This window comes from Lutjanus erythropterus, chromosome 9 (assembly GCF_056507025.1).
Source record: "Lutjanus erythropterus isolate fLutEry1 chromosome 9, fLutEry1.hap2, whole genome shotgun sequence".
NCBI classification, from domain to species: Eukaryota; Metazoa; Chordata; class Actinopteri; order Lutjaniformes; family Lutjanidae; genus Lutjanus; species Lutjanus erythropterus.
The window spans coordinates 19390723-19411679 of NC_139325.1; the positions used below are offsets into that span (position 1 = coordinate 19390723).

Here is a 20957-nt window from a genome sequence, read left to right on the forward strand (position 1 = left end):
ACCACAACAACCCCGCCATCCACTTCCTCGTGATCAAACCTAATCAGGCCAACAGCAAAGGGGGAAGATCAGGATTCAGTGGTGGAGCGCGGGGTCAGGGGGGGTGGTGTCGACCAGATGGTTTGGAGGGTGGGTCCGGGGCGCTCTGGGAACCAGGTGGTGATTAGAGCCTCCTGCAGGGTCAAGGAGGTGAAATACGCCAGGTGGAGGAGGTTTCCATTGTTGCTGCTTTCTATAAAGTGTGCAGCACATCAACACCACCCTCCACCACACAAGTGTGAACGCTAATAAACCCACGCAGGAGTCAATCACATGCACCTGTACTGCAAAAAAATGGAGATGGGACCGAACAGTGCTGCCAGATGTTAAATATTTTTTGTGACTTTAAAGTTATTAAAATTATTGTGTGACAAAAACCTTTGTTGTCCATTCTCCCTTGTCAATCACAGCTCATTACACAAGCACTCTTTCCATCCTAATGCTGACTTAAGGTTTGCTTAAAGTTCAGAATTTACTATTTCATATACACAACTTCTCATGTCATAATTACACATTCAGGAGTTGCAGTATTACCCATCAAAACAAAAGCCCCACACACTGCATCACTACTTTCTATGTTGATTTTATTCTACTGTTTATACTGTTTTATTTTACTGTTACATATTCTTCATTTTCTTCATAGCATTGAAAGGAAGCTGCAAACACAATCTTTGAATTTATGCGATGAAAGTAAAGATATTCTGTTTTAATAATCTGGTATCAGTATATCATCAATATTAGCAGATATTCAAATTCAGCGACCTGATTAGAACTGAAAAAAAAAAGTATCAGTGCATCTCTTAAAGAAAACTAATTCAACCATCAGTCACTCACAGCTTTGCAGCTACAGCACAAAATACAACCGACTGGCGAAATTAATTTCACCTATACTTCCTCTGTATTGAACTAGTACTGCATCTAAATGCCCTGTTTAACAGCTCAGCAAACACAGCAGTATTACTTATCCCACACATGGCTGAACAAGCTAATGTCACAGTGGTTGAAATGTAAATACATCATTAAAGGCTGAGTTTAGTGACTTTCACAAACACCGATACCGGCGACTGTGAAGGCAATTTCCCGTGCGCTGTGTATCCTCTCCCGCTTCACCTCGCGCACATTCACTCGCCTCATTTTTACTGTCTCACTGTCTCACTTTGAAAAACTACCCTCTCTCCCACACACGCACTCCCACACCGCAGCCTTCCCTCCACTCTTCCCTCTCTTATATTGACTTTTTTTTTTTTTTTTACTTTTTTATTGTGAATTTTCCGTGTCTCTCGAGTTGGGGCGGGGTGTGCGGGGATGCTGTGAGCTCACTCATGGTGCCTGATGAATGAGGGGTGTCTTTGGCTGTTGGGAGAGGAGAGTAGCTTTAATATGTCATTGGAGAGGGGGCCATGGAGGCTCTACTGGAGCAGGGCAGGGAGATATGTGAGGGATGGTGTGTGGCAGGAAGAGACCGTTGGGCATAGAAAAGAGTGATGACCATGGAAGACACAAATCCACAGACTGCCTTTGGGTAACACAAAGCTCTCCATATCGTGTGCCTGTGACTGCTGCTACGCACACATTGCAGATGCAGGCGGCAGTAATGAATGCCTGCATCTCTGTGGGTGCATCTGCATCGACACAGTGCTCTTTGTGCTATATATGTGCACGCACATTAAAAGTAAGCATGGGTGTGGCCCACTGGTATTCTGCTCCTCTCCTTGGGTGTTCTGTGCCTGCACACTGACAAATGACTGAGCACAGACGTGAGCAGGCAGGACAAAATGTTCAAATGAAAATTTTAAAAAGGATGGGAGAAAAACCTTCACCTGTATAACTTTAAATATGCATTTTAGTGGAATATTAGCCATTAGTTGAAGGGGACATGATGCTCCTGTTAAATGAGTGGAACAGACTAGAATGCAAAACAGACAGAGCTGAAGCCATTATTCTATTATTAAATTATCTGAGGGACATTTTATTTTTTTATTTCATTTTATTAATCAGCAAAGCAAAAGTTGTAATATGTATTTGTGTAAATATACATATACATACATATAAATATGTGTGTGTGTGTGTGTGTGTGTGTGTGTGTGTGTGCCATCACTCCCGAGTGAACTGCCTTTTCTTGTTAAGTCTATAATAATCTAATAATCTAGTCTTTTCACACTAATTTAAGGTAATTAAAATAAATTTTAATTCTGTGAGAAAGTGAAAATATTACACAGTATAAGGCCAATTAAGCCTAATACTGTGTAATATTTTGAAATATTTTGCAGTAAATCCAGCCCTTGTACAAATGTAGTTGACTTAGCTTTAGACATCATTTTAAAAACAATTACGGTGTGTATCTCTGTGTACTGTGATTGCTGTGTCTACACTGTCTACCTACAAATTCTCATCCATTTATTTGTTACTTGCCAAATTTTTTTTTTTTTTTTTTTGCTCTTCAGTAGATACCAAAGACGCTTTAGGCTAGCTACTGTAGTCAGCCAACTGTTATCTTTTAAATAACTGTCAAACCAATATTGCCAAGCTGGCAGCAAGAAAGTCTCCCTTTCAGTCTCCTCGGCTTCAGAGTTCAGAGAACGGCAGTGATGATAGCACATGTGCCGTTTTTTTACAAGATAAGTATATGCAGCAGCGACAGAGTTAGAACTTGCCTATCCGCTTCTCTCTGATGAATTTTAGCAGATTATCATGACAGATGCAGCCCCATAATGTAAGTGTTTCTGAAGTTATGATGTGTGGCTGTTGGGCATCAGGACTTTGAGCTGGGAAGCTTTCATTAACAAAGACAACATACTGTATAGGTATTATTTAATTTAGATTAAATGTATATAACTATGTAATTTAAAAAAATCATACAGTGTCCTGGTGCAGGTTGCACTGAAGACCCTGCTGCCCCATGCTTGTGGTTTTAATGAACAGCCAGTCACCCAACACACTGCATTCCTTTATCCAGGACTCTGGGGCACTGCATCACCTAAACAGTGCACACTGTAATTCCCCTAAGCACCACACATTGCATAATGGATCCTTTCAGAGGACTGTCTCTGCCCAATAAAAAAAAAAGAGGCAAAACCCCAAACAGGGAATAGAGAAAAAAGAATGGATAGACTGTTGCAGCCTGCTATCTCTACAAACATGACAATACTACAAGATTCAGACGTAGCTACAAATTCCTGCCATAGAAGTGATGTAAGTGATAAGGTAAACAATACGCCATAATGCAGCTTATAACACATAACATACGGATAAAAGCTGGGTGGTGGGTGGTGTGTTTACAATGCAGCAACAGATACTGGCTGCAGAATAGCAGTGTGCAGCAGCAATAGCACCTCAAATATGTTCAAATACTTATGGTTATACTTATGGTTGTGTTGTACTTGATTTTATCTACTCTCTGACCTTATTACATTAGGCCAGTGGCATCAAGATGAATCTGAGGGCTCAGAAGGTAATTAGAAGGATTCTAATTTTTTTTCTTGTGAAGTATTTGAAACTTTCACCTCATTTGTTGAAAGTATCTTTGAAATTAAACAACCTGAGAGGGACTCTTTAGTCAAGTACACTAAGATCGTAACCTGTCGCCATAATACCCCTCAGATTCATCTTGTGACCCTCAGGTTGGGAAACAGTTACTTAATGTACTAGCGTGCTATGGCCATGTTAGATAATACAGACCTGTGTGTAAATTCAGATGAATTTAACAATCATATCTTTATCCTGCCAGTCGGGGGACTGAACCAGCAACCTTCCGGTCACACCACTGCCCCATATCATATTAAACTACACACTATGTCAATGTGTTACATTAACACATAATCTTTTTGGATAACATCTTCTTCAGATCACTGTCTTGCACATTTCAAATATTCTTATACTATATACTAAGGTTGCAACTAACAATTATTTCATTGTCCATATATCAATTAGTTTATGGGTTTATAAAAATGTCAGAAAATGGTTAAAAATGTCCATTAGTGTTTCCCAAAGCCGACACCCTTGAATGTCTTGTTTTGTCGATAACACAAAGATATTGGGTTTGCTGTTAAAGCGGAGTAAAGAAACAAGAAAGAAGAAGCAGAGAAATGGTTTGAGTAATAGTAGTAATAGTAGTGATACTTTGCATGTCCTGGCACAACACTATACAGCTTATGTATAATTTTATAATTTTTAGAATGTTTTAAACCTGATTCTGATTCATGTTTTTCACAAGCAAAGAGGGTTGTGAACCACTAGCTTCATCAATTAGTCCATTAATCAATTAGTCAATCAAAAGACACTTGGTAGTCAACTACTTTTTTATAATCAATTAATCGTTTAAGTCATTTTTCATGCAAATATGTCAAACTTTGCATGTTCCAGCTTCGTAAATGTGATGATTGGCTGCTTTTCATCGTCAGTTATGACACTAAATGAAGAGTCTTTGGGTTTTGGACTGTTGGTTGGACAAAAGAAGCAATATGAAGACGTGACTTTAGTTCTGGTTAATCCTGAAATAATTAACAAGTTAACAGATAATGAAAATAACTGTTGCAGCTCTAGGACCCACTACATAAGACAACTGCACACTGTCCAGTCGTCCAGTGTGACAGAACATCAGAACTCACCTGCACACTTGGTCCTGCTCACCAGTGGGGGTCCAGGTGGGCCAGTTCCTCCCTCTCCAGGCCGAGTCAACAGCACACTAATGTGGTACTCTGTGTCTGGATCCAGGTGCCACAGTTTATAGGTGACCATGTTTACTCCATGCACCTCTGACCACGGAGACTGGCTGGCGCGGTACTCAATCTCCTTCCTGATAATGGGGCCATCTCCCAGGATAGAGTTTGTGTTGAGCTGGATGATCAGGTAAGTGGAGCCGGCACGCAGCAGCTGGGGCGGCGCAATGGGGGATGGAGGTACTGTATGAGAAAATGAAAAGTGGTGTTTTTTCGTTTTCCTGTTCAAGCACATATTTGTATTGGTAAAAGCATTTTGCTGGCGGGCCTACAGCACTGCTACTGCACAGTCAAGGGAAGGTAAAGTTATGATATTCGTTTTATTAATCAGTTATAGCCAAAGAGATTTCTCATTACGTTAAAGCTCACTGAGTCTTAAATGAGTCCCTGGAGACTGCAGGATGTGAGCAGGTCAAACTGTGTTCAAATAGCAGATTAGTCATAGCTATTAACAAGCCATTCAGAGGTTTGCATACATTTGAAGGAGGTAGTGAGTGGAAAAACAGCTGTGCATGCAGCGCACTGGATGTGTATGATCTTTGAAGGATTAAGTGTGGTACATCTTTTTCTCTGACTGAGTGCTCTGTCCTCGCAGCTGGTCACCATGATGAAAGAGAAGAGTCTGCATCACTGTGGGTAAAGATTGCCAAACCAAGGATTAATTCCAGAGCCCACCGGTCAAATGTCACTTACTGGCAGATCCAAGCGACTGAACAATTACACGGGCAACAGTGTGAGGGAGGGAAGGGAATGCAAAAGAAATGAGGACAAAGCATGAGAAAAGATCAGAGTTAGATCTGTGGCTGTGACTAATCCTTCATTCCCACAGAGGCACCTCTGTCTTTTATGGCCCTCCTCTCTGTGGGCTCTCAACATTACCAGCACCTCACCTCTACTCTGCACGGCTTCCCTTTGCCTTGACTTAGCCTGCAGCGGCTCATCTTTGGGCTGTCAAGCGCTGCATCCATAATGAAAGGCCAAATTTAGGCCACAGGCAGGCAGCCAGTGGGGCCAAATTTAAAACAACTCACTCATTCCTTCCACACTTCACACTTTTTCTCTCATTTATTTTGTTTATTTTACAATTTATTTTTCTCTTCATTTGTTTTCCTCTGAGTACAGAGCTATTCTCAAACTAAACATTGCTCTGAGTGCTACTTTCTGTTTAATTAAGGATTTTTCCATGCTGAGATTTATGCCGTAACGGGCTGCAAATCCCTGAAAACACATCTTCAAATGCACTCAGGATCAAAAAACCGAGCAACTTTTGAGGCCACAACAAAAGCCAGAGACATACAGTACCTTAAGGAGGAAGATGAAAATGTTTTATGCATTATGTGAACATATTGCTGTCCTCTATGGGGCAATAAGAGAGCTTCATCATGATTCCTGCATGCAATCTACAGTCTTAAAATGAGAGGATCAAACTCATTAAGGGGATGATTAGGCTCTTCTTAGTAGAGCAGTGGGGGGAAAAGGGATTTATGAAAGTCTCGTTAAGGACTCGGTCTCAGCTCCTGCGAAATAAATTATACAGTTACTGCCAGTTGACTTGAGTATGACTTACAGCTGGCCATCACATCTACTCATGGCACAGAATGAGCTGTGACAAAAATAACATTTTTGTCCCGACTAGAAAAAAAAGTAAAGAAGGGAACAAACACATGGATACAATGATACTTATTTGCTGAGAGTGTGAGCACACTAAATGGGATTTCATGGCCCTCTATGAGCACATTTACTGACTCCTCATTTACTGGCAGCGGCTGGTGTGAGGCTTTAGTAACATTTTGGCAAAAGTCGCTCCATTTTGTGCTGCAGCAATCGTCCTGAATCACAATACTGAACCAAATCCATGCTTCCATACTAATCAAAGGAATGTATTTCACGCTTTAACAAAACAAGACTAAGAGTGTGCACAGCCATGTTAGCAGCTCTGTGAGGCTGTCACAAAATGCTAACACCAGCAAGCTAACATGCTCTCAATGGTAGTGGGAGCTACCATTGTTTGGCAAGTCACAAGTTAGTCTCAAGTCTTTGCAGTCAAGTCTCTATTAGCCTTGACTTACTGTCCTTCGTGCAACTTCAGTGTCGAAGCTGAAAGCTGCTGCCTCTCTGTCTGTAATTTTGTGTATAACACAACCATCCTAACTTTCCAAAATCTTAAATAAACTCTGCTAATGTTAGGATAAACGTTTAGCTGTCCTAATTTTAACTTTTTGACCTGTAGTAGGTAACTTACTAACTAGCTAATGGTAGCTAACAATAGTATTCACCAACAATAACAATAATTATAGTGTTCACCAGCAGTAGCTAATGATAAATAGTGTTAGCTACAGTGGCTAACACTGCTGTTAACAACAGTAGCTGACAGGAGTGTAAGCTAACCTGTATGGCTGCTCTTTTATTGCTTTTTTACACAATAGATGTGGGATATGGCAGAGAGTCTGTCAATTTGTAAATTTCCCAAAAAGAATGTCTTTGGATTTAGATGTGATGTCTTGAAGTTCTCCTAAAGACCTGACATGCAGTTTGCACGCCATCACATCACACACATCCAGTTCAGACAGTGTGCATGTACATGTGAATGTGGCTCCAAGCTAAGGATCTACAGTGAAGATTCAGACTAAAAACATGTTGGGAATAACATTTTTAGTCAACTTGGCATGTTGGGACTTAAAAAGAGACTTGGACTTGTTGTTTTCTTACCTTTTAAAACTGGCCACCATTGACTTCCATTGTTTGAGAGATTGTATAATGCTGTTTTCCTATACATATATATATATTTACAGTACCATCGTCTCGATTAACAGGTCCTGTATACCCAGCCTGACTGAAAAAACATTTTTTAGACTATCCTTGGTCACTGCCGTTTCAATGCAAGAAATGCCCAGACATGGCATTTACTGCTTATTCCACTCCTGATATTTCTTGTAAGACATGAAAAACACCACATGGACATGTTAACAAGGTTAAAAAAAATTATTTTCCCTGGAGGGGGTCCTTAAGACTTAAGATAAGAAGTTTCTGTAACATGGCCTCTGGGGACCATGAACTGCTGAGCTATTTCAGTCTGGACCAAAGTGATGGACAGACCGTTATTGCCATTTGCAGGGCCATGCCTCTGGCATAACTAAAAACACATTTTGCACTCTCTCTAACTCTCTTGCATCAGTCAATTTTAAGGAAGGTAATAAGAGCACAGCAGGAGCACACAGTAGAGGACAAGGAGACTGGGAATCTTTCACATCCTTTTTTCTCCCTTCTCATCTTCCTTTTGCTGAGGGCTTAAGTTTGTTATGCCATCAAACCATCCCACAGCCATGTCATTACTATGCTGTCAAAGTGGTGTCAGGCTGTGGGGTTGGAGTGAGTAATGGGAGTGAGGTCACCATCTGCGGTACATGATATGACAGGGGCTGCAGGAGTCCAAGTCAAGTGAACAGCCTTTTGACAGAGAGCTGAAGAGCTGAGTATGGCAGCCTATTTGACAACTCCAGCTCAGAAAACAACACATGTCAGGGAGATTGTATTTGCCTTCCAAAGAGCCTTTGTGTGTGTCGAGCACCATACAATTTGTGATGAAGGAGTTTTATGGAAATCAATTTGAAGGAGGTGTCTATGATTTCCACCATCATGCATGAATGATGTCCTATGAGTAATTTGAAATGTGTTCACACTAGTGGCTATCACTCCTTGTTACGATCAATTTCATTTTCAATTCATTTGAGTCACACAAAGGAAACTACTGTGGACGAAAAAAAGCAGAAAATCATGTTATAAAAACAGCAGGAAAACTGACATGTTGGGATGAAAAGACACAGACAAGGGAGAGAGTCCAAAAAGAGAACAGTACGCGACAAAGCGAAGGAAACGTTTACCTTTGACAACAAGTTCAGCGAAGTTTGAGACCCCGGAGCCCCTGGGGGACTGAGTGACACAGCGGTAAAGGTCTTGATCTGTCCGCTGGACGTTGTCTAGCTGGAAGGACACCACAAAGCGCCGGTGACTCAAGTGCTTGACAGACGCCGTTGTTAAAATGTCCCCATTGTGTCTCTGGAAAGGAGGAAAGGACAGGGTCAGAGAAAACAGGATGGGTCACCATGTCCCTCTTTCTCTCTCTTACACGCTCACAAAAACACACACAGTTACATGTCATCTCATACAGTGTATCATGAGCAACAACTACACACACACAGGCCACTGACACACACACACACAGAAAAACAATGGATGGAGTCAACGCAGCAGAGGCCAAGATATGTTGAGTATGAGACAAGTTCCAAAACCCTGGATCCTCCACTTCCCATAATGCAACTACACAGTCTCCTCATTAGACTGGGCATGTGATGCGGTAGACACTGGCGCAAATTTTATTTTGAAGGGTCAATGTCACAAAGGATTTTACATCAGCACTGATCTATTAATACAATTATGGATCAGTACTGCCACATAAGCCAGGTACATAGCCTCTGATTGGCGGAAAGATTAAACTCAAAGCATCATGGGATTGCCAATTGATGGCTACCTACATGCTTACAACAACAACTGTTTTTCGAGACAGAAAAATGGATAAATAACTACAGAAGTCATTTGATGTTGGATTTTTTATCATCGCCACATCCGCAAAAAGAGACTGCACTCACTCGCTCACTTCAAGGGTGAATTACAGAGGGTCAGTTGCGGTAAACCGCCATCCTGCAGAAATATGAAGCCTTTTCACCACGATAAGACAAAATCCATACCATCACAGCCTTACCCGCCAGGTTGAGCTCATTACTGTTATCTCCTTCTGACAGGGATACAGTCACACTGGAGTCAACGTTGTAGGCACAACAGTAACGTTATTGTTAGCATTTCCTGCTCCGTTTACTGCAGGGCTAAACTCTTCACTCTTCCTGCAGCTGGGAAACAACAGACATGAGTTTTCTTGGTCTTGAGAAGCTGCAGTGTTGATTAACTGACACACCGTAATCTGTACTGTACATTTACTGCCACGTTGACAAACTTACTAACCTTCTGACCTTTTCTTCTGCTCCTTCTGACTAGCAGCACAGTCACTCTCAGTCTGCCACTTGCTCCACCTCACCTGCACTCTGTACACATTACGCACTGGATAACACAATAAAACATACTCAGGCAGTCACCGTAAACTGCCATCCTGAGGGAATACATTTTCTCCGCGATTAGAAAACACTGATATTGTCACAGCGCTGCATTAGACCCTTCCTGCCTGGTAACACGTCTCCAGTTTATAACACACCTCCATTATACAATTGTTTTCACAGGCTGAGTAGCATTCAACATGTCTAGTAAACTGACCTTTACTGTATGTGTAAAATTATCAGCATCTCCTTTAAAGCTATGGAAGCCCTCTGAGCAGCAAAGAGATTCAAAATCTGCTTGGTAAAACCTTCTGGAGGAATTTGCACCAAAGGATTTTTGCAAATACTGTGGATCTCTCTCTCTCTATTCACTTAGCCAAAGTATGACATTTTTTTTCCCCCACAAGACTAGTCCCAAGAATATTTGTTTGAGTAACTGTGTTTTATTTTGCAGTGAAGTTGAAAAATGTATTTGTATTGTTCCAAATTACAAGTGTATGTTGCTTTAATCATTCTATTTTCTTTCTTTCTATTTTTTTTTTTTATATATTTTCTTTTCTTTCTTCACTTCTTGTTTCTTGTTTTCATACTGTGAGGTTAGGTTTTAGGTTGGGTTATATCTAAAGTAATAATTGTTATGTTGTAAATATTAATGCATTTTTTATAACATCCAAGTGCGCACACCACCATCCGCCCCCACTGACACACACACAAACATTCATTACCTATTACCTACTGTAGACCTTGTATGCAGTTATTGCCCAGTGAATTCCCATGACAGTAAACTAATAATGTAACAAAACACACTTAAATGATTGCTATCTGGGTCAGTCCTTATTAGAGCAGTGTGATTAAAAAATAAGGATTGTCCAATTGTGTGCAATTTAATTAAAATGGCAGGACCATCACTCTGATTTAATCAGGCAATATGACAATCAGACATGCCTTAATAAAAACAAATGAAATCTTGTTAAAATAATAGTGATTATGGGGGTGATACATGTCATGAGTGTCGTCCCTTAATGGAGCCCATCTACAACCTCCGTCGTCCCGTGTGATGTGAAATGTTATTGAACCAAAACATTAAACTGCTCAGCAGTTAGAACAGGGAGCAGATGGGCTTTAATGCATCAAGGTTTAATCAGTTTAGTAAGTAGGCTAATGGATGAATAACCAGCATGTAGACTTTGTGTTTTCGTGTAATACTAAAATAGAGGAAGTGGTAGAAATGGCTGTGAGACAAATGTTCATTTTAACATAAAGCAGAAACAGAACATAAACATAAGTTGGGGAGATAGATAGAAAAAATAGTGATAGAAAAAAAGAAAAAATACAGAGACAGACTGTGATTCAAATGAATGTTGTATGATGCACCTCGCTGTTGCACCGTGAGAGGCATTTCTCACATTGTTCCACACCATTAAAACCACTAGCATCCGTCAAGTCCACGTAGCCTCAACATAACAAACTGAATCTGACGCTCTTTCTCGTGTTTTCAGGCCATTCTCTTTGTGTGAAATGGTGGACATGAATCTTGATACTCATCCTTTTGATCTGCCTGTTTTAACAGAATCCAAAGCATGAGAGCATGCTGGGATTAACAAGGAGACTTCTGCTCAGCCATCTCGGCTTCTGTTGTACTTCTGATTAAGGCCTTCAAAAACCCACAGACCACACAAACCTCTGGCCAAGCCTTCACAAACAAACACATAAACACACCCGATGATTGGGGTTAAGCAGGCAACAAATCTTGTGACCACAAGACAAGAAAAAAAAATCTTAATTATACACTCCTCCATCCTAAGTGTATCTTTTAAATATTCCTTTTCACTACCTAGCTTGTGGATTAGAGAACGTAGGCAGGAGAAATCAGGATAAATCAAATAAGCATGAGATCACTTCATGTTACATAAACAATCTGGCTGTGGCTAATTGGCGAGGAAACGACAAAACGATCTGTTAATCTGGCAGGCGTGTGCAGCCAAGACTGTGCTGCAGCTGGTACGGCAGACACAATCAACACAAAAGGGCATAACAACAGAAAACAACAGTGATACAAGTTATGAATCAAAAAGCACAGGCAGGCACATGTGAGGCGGACATAAGCAGACAGGAAAATGGTGAAGAGGACAGCAAAATGTAGAGGAGAGGCAGGGAAAGATCATGTCAGTGGCCCGGAGATCTCATTACAGCAGGCGCCTGTATGGTTTATGCCAGCTAATTACCCAAAGCATTTGTCTTCATCCTTGTGTTGTGACCAAATGGGTGGTTTGATAAAGCGTTCAGAGAGGTGGGAACGAGGACGCTTCGATTACATAAATCACACATTTCCCAGTGTCAAACAATACAGTAGGTTTGCCTGAGGTCAACCATGATTAACACTGGCTGTACTTGGGGGTAAAAGCTTGGCAAAAGCAGTGAATGTGTGGCTGCGCAGTAATTGCAGTGCGAGATGAAAAAATGGAGCTCACAGCATGGTGACGTTTGGGACTTTAATCAGGGCTACATAAAGAGGAGGACTTTAAGACCACAGAGTTATTCCCACAAGAGGTAAGCACTGTATGGCCCATCTGACCTTCATAGAGCAAACTACTCCAGATGAAAAGACAGATATCTAAAGCACAGCACATGATCTGAATGAAAACAGGAGACGATAAAGAAAGCAGAGAACACTATGATCCTATAAGCAATGTAACTTTTCAAAGGCAGTGAAGTGAAGAGGCACCAAGGCCTTCATGGCCTTCACAGCATTAGAACTCTGTCTACAATCTTTATTTCAGCACAAATACGTCTGGGACACATAATGATTCAAAAAAGAAAGAAAAACTGGTTTCAATAGCTATTTGGGGTAACATCCTCCACTTAAAAATGTAGTCATGTGTATAGACTTCACAGTTCAGCTACACAATCTGACTTGGAATGACAACTACAAAGAGATGCAAAATGACTACAGGGAGACAATAAACATGAGAATGAGTTAAAAAAAATCAACAACCAAAAAAGAGATGTATAACAAGCACATAAAGACACTAAACACTACAAAGAGATGCACAATGACCACAAAGAGACTCAAAATAACTACAAAGGTAAGCAAAACAACCACGGAGGGACAGAAAACAATGACAAAAAGACATAAGTTAAGACATATAGATAACAGACACAAAGCAACAACAAAGTCATGCCAAATGACCACAAAGATACATAGAACAACTGCAAAGAGATGAAAAAAGACCACATAGACATAAGTGACTAAAAAGAGATGCAGAACAACAACAGAGTTACACTTAATTCTACAAAGAGACACAGAACTACTATAAGGAGAAGCAAATTGAAAAAGAGTCAAAACACAACCACAAAGAGAAGCAACCACAGAAAGACACAAAATGACTACAAAGAGATGCAGAACAACCACATAGATGAGACACAAAACATTGAATAAGACAAAAAACTACTACAGAAATGCAAAACAGACACAAAGAGACACTAATTACAATTACACAGAGATGCATAACAACCACAAAGAGACACTAAATGACTACAAATACACATAAAACATCTACAAAGAGATGCAACCACAAAGAGAAGCAAAGCAACCACTCCTTTTGCTCTTTTGTAGTGACCTGAAACACCTCTAAAATATAGATGATTCAGTCAGCCACATGTGAAATGTACCTTTTACACTGTTGACTGTTTTGGAGGTAAAAAATACAACAAACTACACATCTAAGTCATACACACAGGTTCCTTTAACTTTGAAGACAACCATTAAACCACTGACCTCGAGAAGGAACTTCTCCGCCTCTGCCGCCCTTCCAGCAGCAACACACTGGAAAGTAGCATTTTGTCCAGCGTTGACCTCCTCGTCTCCTAGCCTGGAGAAGTGCGGCGCCTTATCTAAAGAGACAGACAAGAGAGAGTAACATAGTGAGATCAAAAGACTGCATTACCTTTCAGCCATTCCAGTGTCAGTCAAGACACATTTTCTATCAAGGCCTTTTTACCTTTTCAAATATATAAACGGAAATTTTAGAATACAAGAGGACAACAGCATTTAATTCAATTTAATATCACGGACATTCACCAAGAAACAAAGCAATAAGTTTAAGGTAGCACTAAACTTGAGTACTGACCTGACCTGTATAATGTGACCTGTATGTCTGTCATCTCTGACAAACTGGGTAGGACAAGACTGATTTAATGCACCAGGCCCACTTCTGGCCTTCTATACAAATACATATACAGATAATTTTGTCGGTTGAAGAGATACAGGTATATAAACTATATACTATGTACTAACTATATAACTTGACATTAAAATTCCTTCCTTCATCTTTTCTTAAACTTGTTATGTATTTATTTTTTATTGCTCACTCTATCCAAATACAGATCGTTTTGTTGGCTGAACAGATACAGATAATGACATGCACAGAGGTGTCATTATGTGTATCTGTTAGTGTGCATCATATATAGACAACATGAAATTTCTTCATCTTTTCTCAATCTTATTATGTGTTTATTTATTTTTTTATTGCTTATAGCTGTTCACAAAAATAAACTTAGAAATGCTGCTGTGGGAATAAAACAAGGAAAACAAATTAAGTGTTTTTTTAAAAAGAAACAGAATAATAATGCAAGTTTCTCTTTCTTTTGATTCTTTCAGCATTTTTATTTTGCCTGTGTCTATTTGTTATGACATGACAGAATAAAAGTTGTTGCATACTTGCAATATTGGTACTGTAAGATCATTATAATATAAAAATTAACATTGGAATAAAAAAAATAATATATACAGTTATAATAAACACAATGTATGTATTGGCGTTTAAATGTATGTGTTGAGAGGGTCACTCAGTGGCCATTACCATATAACTTTCTACCAAACAGATAAAAGGCAGTCTATAGATGAGCAGAATGTAGGAGGGAATCTGCGGAAGGGAAGCCACAGACTAAGCATCAGTCCTCCACATTTTGACTAATAATGTCCCAGCATGCTGTGCGAAGCTGCCAATGAGTCAGTGTGTGGGAGTAGCCCTCTCACCCAACTCTGTGATTAACAATAGAGCAGTGAAAACCAGACCCCTGCAGAGCCAAATCACTGGGTAAACGCCGGCAGCACTGCCTGCCATCTCGGAGAAATGGGGTAGGACGAGTCGACGTGTCACTCTAGATGATTGGCAGCAGGAGACAGCAGAGCAACAGTGAAGCTGAAGCATCAGGGAGATACAAATGTTTGGGTCTCACACATCTCCTGCTTGGTTTTGCACAGCGCTGTGTTGCTATCTAACAGAGGGGGAGATGACAATTTGTTGATCTTGTTTGTGTACAGTAAGAGGAGAGTGCTCACATCTGTACCCCACAGGTGGCCATGTTTCCTTTGAGTGACTCTCTCTCCTAAGGTTAATTCATAATTCATGCCTGAGAGCCAAACATAAACAAACATCGAAATGAGTGTGAATAAAAAAAAAAAAAAACACCACACTTGGCAAGAACTGTGGTGTTATACAGCTAAATGTGTCAGATCTTATCCTCAGGACTCTTTAGCGTGATAAATATTTCATTGGAGTGCAACACTGGTTTCAGAGTCAAAGACTGAGGCTCAGGAGAATAAAACAGAAATGTCAACCATGCTTTATCCAGAATTCACAAAAAAGAACTTGTTGAGCTTTTATTTCATTTCATTTTTTACTATGCAACACTTCCCTTTGTTTTGTTTTTTTTCACTCTGTCTTTCCTCACACGCTTCTCTGCCAAGTAATGCAAGCTGGCCATGTGCCACATCATAAGGCATTCTCAGGTCTTGATGAGAGTCTTAATTATTTAATGGTCACAGTGGGAGCATTCAGAAGATGCCATCTGCTGTCTCGGGGAGAAACAGGGTGACTGACTGGGTGGTATGCAAACAGTAAGGGTATGAACTGATTTCACAGCCGGTGTTCCTTTAATAAAATCACTGGAGGTATCCTCTGTAACTCAACATGCCTGAAAAATCCATCTCCGAACATGAGAACAACAGGGGATTCAAACAGTTTTTGTACAAGTAGTACTAGTAGAAGAAGCAATGATTGAACTTCTTTACTGAAGTAGGTCTGGGTATTGCTCAAAAGTACGGATACAAATAACTTGACTTTGATACCAGTTCCTGAACGATACTTTTTTCTATGCCAATTTTATTTTATTTTGTTTTTCCTACATGTCTCTATGATGTATGATGGGAGATAGCTAATCACCAGCATTATTGTTACAAGTGGTACAAGTATGCTGCATGCTTATTTGCTGATGAGGGGGCACTTTCCAACCCTGGATAGGACCAAAGCAATTCACTCGGTGCCATAAAAATATCAAAGTTTGGTACCCAGCTCTGTAATGAAGTAAAAGTGAAATAGTGCTGGCTCAACTCAAAGTATAAAAGTAAAAATGAGCCCTCTGAAGGACAATCCTACCAGCTGTTTATGAGCAAAGCTAATTGAAGCTCACCTTTTTTCTTCATGGTCTAGGCTCCTTTGATGCACCCAAATCCAAATACATTATTCAAGAAAGCACAAATAATCATCAGTGTGGGAAGTGGGGGTGCTGTGGGGGCTGCGACCCCATATGGCCCACTGACCAGAATAGATCATAATGCAAAGATCCTCGTACTTTTAATTAATACCTGATAAAAAATAAATAAATGTTAAAGTGTTTGTGGATGCGTTATTCTGTTGTGGTTCAAGTGAAAAATATGGTAAGTTTGAGGGATGGTTTCCTACCTCAGAATCCTGACATGACTGCTTGCCTTCAGCGTACTCCTGGTGTATTTTAACCTGGCCTGCCAACATGACGTAGATGAGATTCTAGAGAGCTGCATTTTTAGTTATTTCTGGATCGTTACCAGGGTCACGTTACTGTAAGTGTACCTGTGATGAGAATTATTGTACACTATTATGCACAGAAAATATGATTATGACGAAAAATGAGTTCAGCTAAAAAGAGTCATCATCTGCTCTTGACAGGACAGTTGAACTGCTGTTGTCCTATTGAAACCTCTGCACACATCAGAGGTTATAGTTATTGTATGGGGGAGGGGCTTTAATTTTACAGGACAGATGAGGATATGGCGGGAAAGGGGGACAGTGTGGGAGAATGACATGCAGCAAAGGGCCATAGACAGGAGTCAAATCCACAGCAGCTGCAGAGGACCCACAGCCTCAGCACATGAGGTCAGCAGATGAGGTTGCTGCAGGTTTAAGTATTCCTGATGATATGGATAATATTGTTTATCCTGCTTAAATATTTCCACACAAGTTTCAGATTTAACTATACGTGACGCTACATGTTTTAGTTGTTCATTCTGCCATTAATACACGAGTGTGACGCGTGTATGCTGCCGTGCACGCTTGTATCCAGGGCAACCTTCCCTGTTGATAATTCATTCCAGTGTGCATGCAAATAATGCTATGGGAACAGATACTTCTTCTATCTAAAGTTGCTCATTATTATTCAGAAAAAAGTCAGTTCCATGATTACCTTGGCATAGTTAAAAAAAAGTCTGCATTTATGTTAATCAATCACTGATTTAATGCACCAAGATTATTCTCTTCAACTAAAGGATATTTTTATATACTTGTATATCTGATTGTCTCAATACCTCTCGGCTTAAGAGGGGGCGACAGTAGGCTTCAGACAGTTCATAAAACATAATTCGGTAAGAAATAAAAACAGAGAGAGGTAGAAGAAAAGAGCAGTATGAGTGTGTGGAAACATAAAACATTTTTCATATTTAATGTGACCTCTGGTATAAACCACACCAACCTCTGGTCTTCTATCTGAATACAGATAAAGTCCACAGATTTTACTGGTTGATCAGATAAAGATAGAAATAAAGATGTCTCTGTGAACTTCCAGTCTCCTCTCCTGTCTGTTTTGTGTTGTTAGATGTTGTACATTTTTATCTTGTTACGTATGTTGTGCTTGATATGTACTGACACACCAAGGAATCATCTTTTCTATGTTAGTGTTCCATCCATTTAGACTGAAATTGGTCTTGATATTGGGAAGGTGGCACAACAATTTCCTTCACTTTAAATGAAAAGTAAAGTCCAGATATTTGTATACCTAAAAGCCCTACTCTACACTCAGAAAGCAACAAAGTATTTGTACTTTGTTCACACCTCTGACTGAAACCCTCTGAGAGAAAAATATCCTTCTAGCTGGTGTCAGTTATATCAGTCACTTGTAAAGCAGTGTGTGGACCATGAGTGTTTTATGTGTTCTGAGTCCTTGTGCTCAGCAGTGGGCTATACAGGGAGAGTGCATGTGACACTGAGAGACTTCGTCTAGGTATTAAGCTCTGGGGGCTTAGTGAATATGTTTTACACAAGGTCCTCCGGGGCTGACTACACGCTGAACCACTACCCTCGCTTTTCCACCACTGACATATAAAGCCCTCCGCTGCAGGGAGCCATCGGTTACAAAAACCCTGAACATAAGGCATTTTCATAAAGCTTTGAAACAGGAAATACGCCTCTGTACAAAGTGACTTCTGAGAAAAAAAGCTATGCCGCACTTCCAGTCAGGCCACAGAACATGAAAAGTGCACGAGTCTTCAGAGAGAGAGAACTCAAGATTTCACTGATTAACAAATACATTTGGCTGTCAAACAAGGCCGGAGGCAGAGCGGCAGGTGTGTTTTCAGGTGGAAAGGAGTGTTGGCATTTGGGTGTCAAAGTGTTTTAATAGCACTGCTGCTGTCGCAGGATGCCTCAGGACAACCTGCAGCGCTAATATAAAAGGTCAATCAGCCATTACTCTTCTCCTCATCCTATTTATGTTTCATGCTGCTTTGAAATACCCCCCCCCCCCCCAAACCACTAAACCTCTTTTTCCTCCAGCACACTCTGTAATTGCAATTCATTGTCAGAAGTGGCACTTACAGCAGGGATAGTTGAGCACCATGATGTCATCTATGGCAATGTAGCCCCGCCGCTCCCTGGAAACTGTTGCCTCAATCAGTACCTGCAAAAGTGAAGTGAACGTGAATACATGATGAACAGATTCAATTCATAACCAGGGCGGCAAAAACGTACACTTGTGACTAACCTAATGCTCTCAAAGCTCAAGTGTAAGAGCAATTTTCTAAAGAACATTGAGGCCTGTGTGAATTCTGCTGCTCCTGTCCCCTTTTGGTGACAGAGGCATTAATTACAAACAACCCCATCACCACATCGGTGCACATCTGCTGACCCAAAACAAAAAGCGAGACAATGAGAGAAATAAGAGAAAGACAGGAGCATAAAAATAGAGAGATGGATAAGTTCTTCCTCAGTCCACAGGGCCAGGAGAAATAATAGCTTTATCAGGAAGCACACAATGTGGCGCCTGAGTCATGAGCCCAATTCTACATTCAGGGCGCAGGCTGCGGCGAAGCCATAACAGCAGATAATACAGCGTGCACAGGGCCGCACGACTCCAGGGAGGACAAAGCTCCATACCGTGCCGTGGAACAATAAGCTGGATGAGCGGTGGGCTCTCATGAAACCTAATCAATATCAAATCACCATCCTCAGTAATAGTGAGAGAGTTATGAGACGCAGGGGTGATGTTTGTTTTTGCAGCTCCAAGGACAGTCTTCCATCCGCATGTTTGATCGAAGGCCAGCTTTGAGTTATTGTTTCTCATAATCCTCTGACCAAATGATTACAACATGGTTCCTGTCGCTGGCTCTTGATTTTTACTGAGGCCACCACACACTCACAAACACACACACTCGACTATCATATATCCTTCAAGCGACTTTAAATGTGTGTCTGATGTCTGTGTTTACATGCGGGCGTCACTGAAATGGGTCATGTAAGATTGATGATCCTTCTTCTCAAAGTCACATAGCCGAATTAAGACAGGTTTCTGTCTGACAGTCTTCCTCAGCGACTGGAGTTTTTACGCCCCTATGTTCCACTCTTGTTAACATGATATTTCAAGAATGGCTTAAGGGAATTTCTTCAAACTTGGTACAAATGTCCAACTGAACTAGAATTTGGTGGTAGAAGGTCCACTTGGACTCAAGGATCAACTGAATCATTCACTGGAATCATGTGATGATGATGTGATTTTTCATGAAACCTCTTACCACATTATATCAAGACAAGTTATAATACCTTAGTTGTGACCAGTGGTTTTCTGCAACAAGGTTGATGCAGGATACCGTTGTCTGATCTTGAGATTTTTTCTTCAAAGCCAAATTTCTCTAAAGCATCAGAGAAGCAATGTTTTATTCTGTCTTAAAGCTGGGGTAAGGAGCTTATTTTGGCATTGTCGGGAAAAATAATAACCTTTAAACATAATGTAATTCAATCAATCTGAGAGAAAACTGGACCTCTGCTCCTCCTCTTGGCTCCATTTTCAGGCTTTAGAAAATCTAGCTTCTGATGGGATACTTTGGCCAATCACAGGTCAATAAGATAGTTGATTGTTAATTGTTTGTTAAGTATTTGACAGCCTGAAAATGAGACTCAACAATCAACTTATTTGCCAGAGTCACTTCCTGCCTCTTTAACACAAAGCAACCATACAAGAACTTTGCCCACATAATAATCTACAAGTAGCAACATTATGATTCAACTCATTAATTATCAAATTATTATTATTTAGTAAGCAATATTAACAATCTGACCAGTCAATCAATTTAAACTTTTTGGTATCAAACTGTTTTTTTTTTTAACACATTGCTGACAACATGTTTCACTCAAAAAGTATTAAAGTTTGACTCTCAGACCAACAGGACATCTGGATTATCTTCACCATTACACTCCACCTGTGTTTGCACACCCAATTTAAGAGTCACAACAACATCTCCAGGACCTCTGGCCCAAACTGCAGCCCTCCAGTCAGCAGGACAGAGACAGTCCACCTCCTTGAACTTGGAAAGGAAGACATGTGATTACAGCCACAATTGGTGTGACGACAACCCCAGTCATGCTCGACCCCTAAAGGCACCTTCGGCGACACATCATGATGGGATGTGAGGAGTTTGGATCAGCTAAAATACTCCTAACAGAACGAGTCGCAGAAAGCCGGGTGTGAAGGCAGAGAAGAGGGGAGGCCAGAAGCTGACAGAAAGAGA

At 40.5% G+C, this 20957-nt stretch overlaps 1 protein-coding gene across 3 annotated transcripts in view; it reads right to left on the bottom strand.

Annotated features, from left to right (window-relative positions):
• Nucleotides 1-20957, bottom strand: part of ptprub (protein tyrosine phosphatase receptor type Ub) — a 231371-nt gene that overhangs the window by 84562 nt on the left and 125852 nt on the right. For all 3 annotated transcript variants that reach the window (XM_084726379.1, XM_084726378.1, XM_084726377.1), the window contains exons 4-7: nucleotides 18772-18853; nucleotides 13641-13756; nucleotides 8639-8813; nucleotides 4647-4940 (exon numbers count right to left, since the gene is read on the bottom strand). In XM_084726379.1, coding sequence (XP_084582505.1) covers nucleotides 4647-4940; nucleotides 8639-8813; nucleotides 13641-13756; nucleotides 18772-18853 — 667 coding nt within the window. The remainder of the gene's footprint in view (nucleotides 1-4646; nucleotides 4941-8638; nucleotides 8814-13640; nucleotides 13757-18771; nucleotides 18854-20957) is intronic.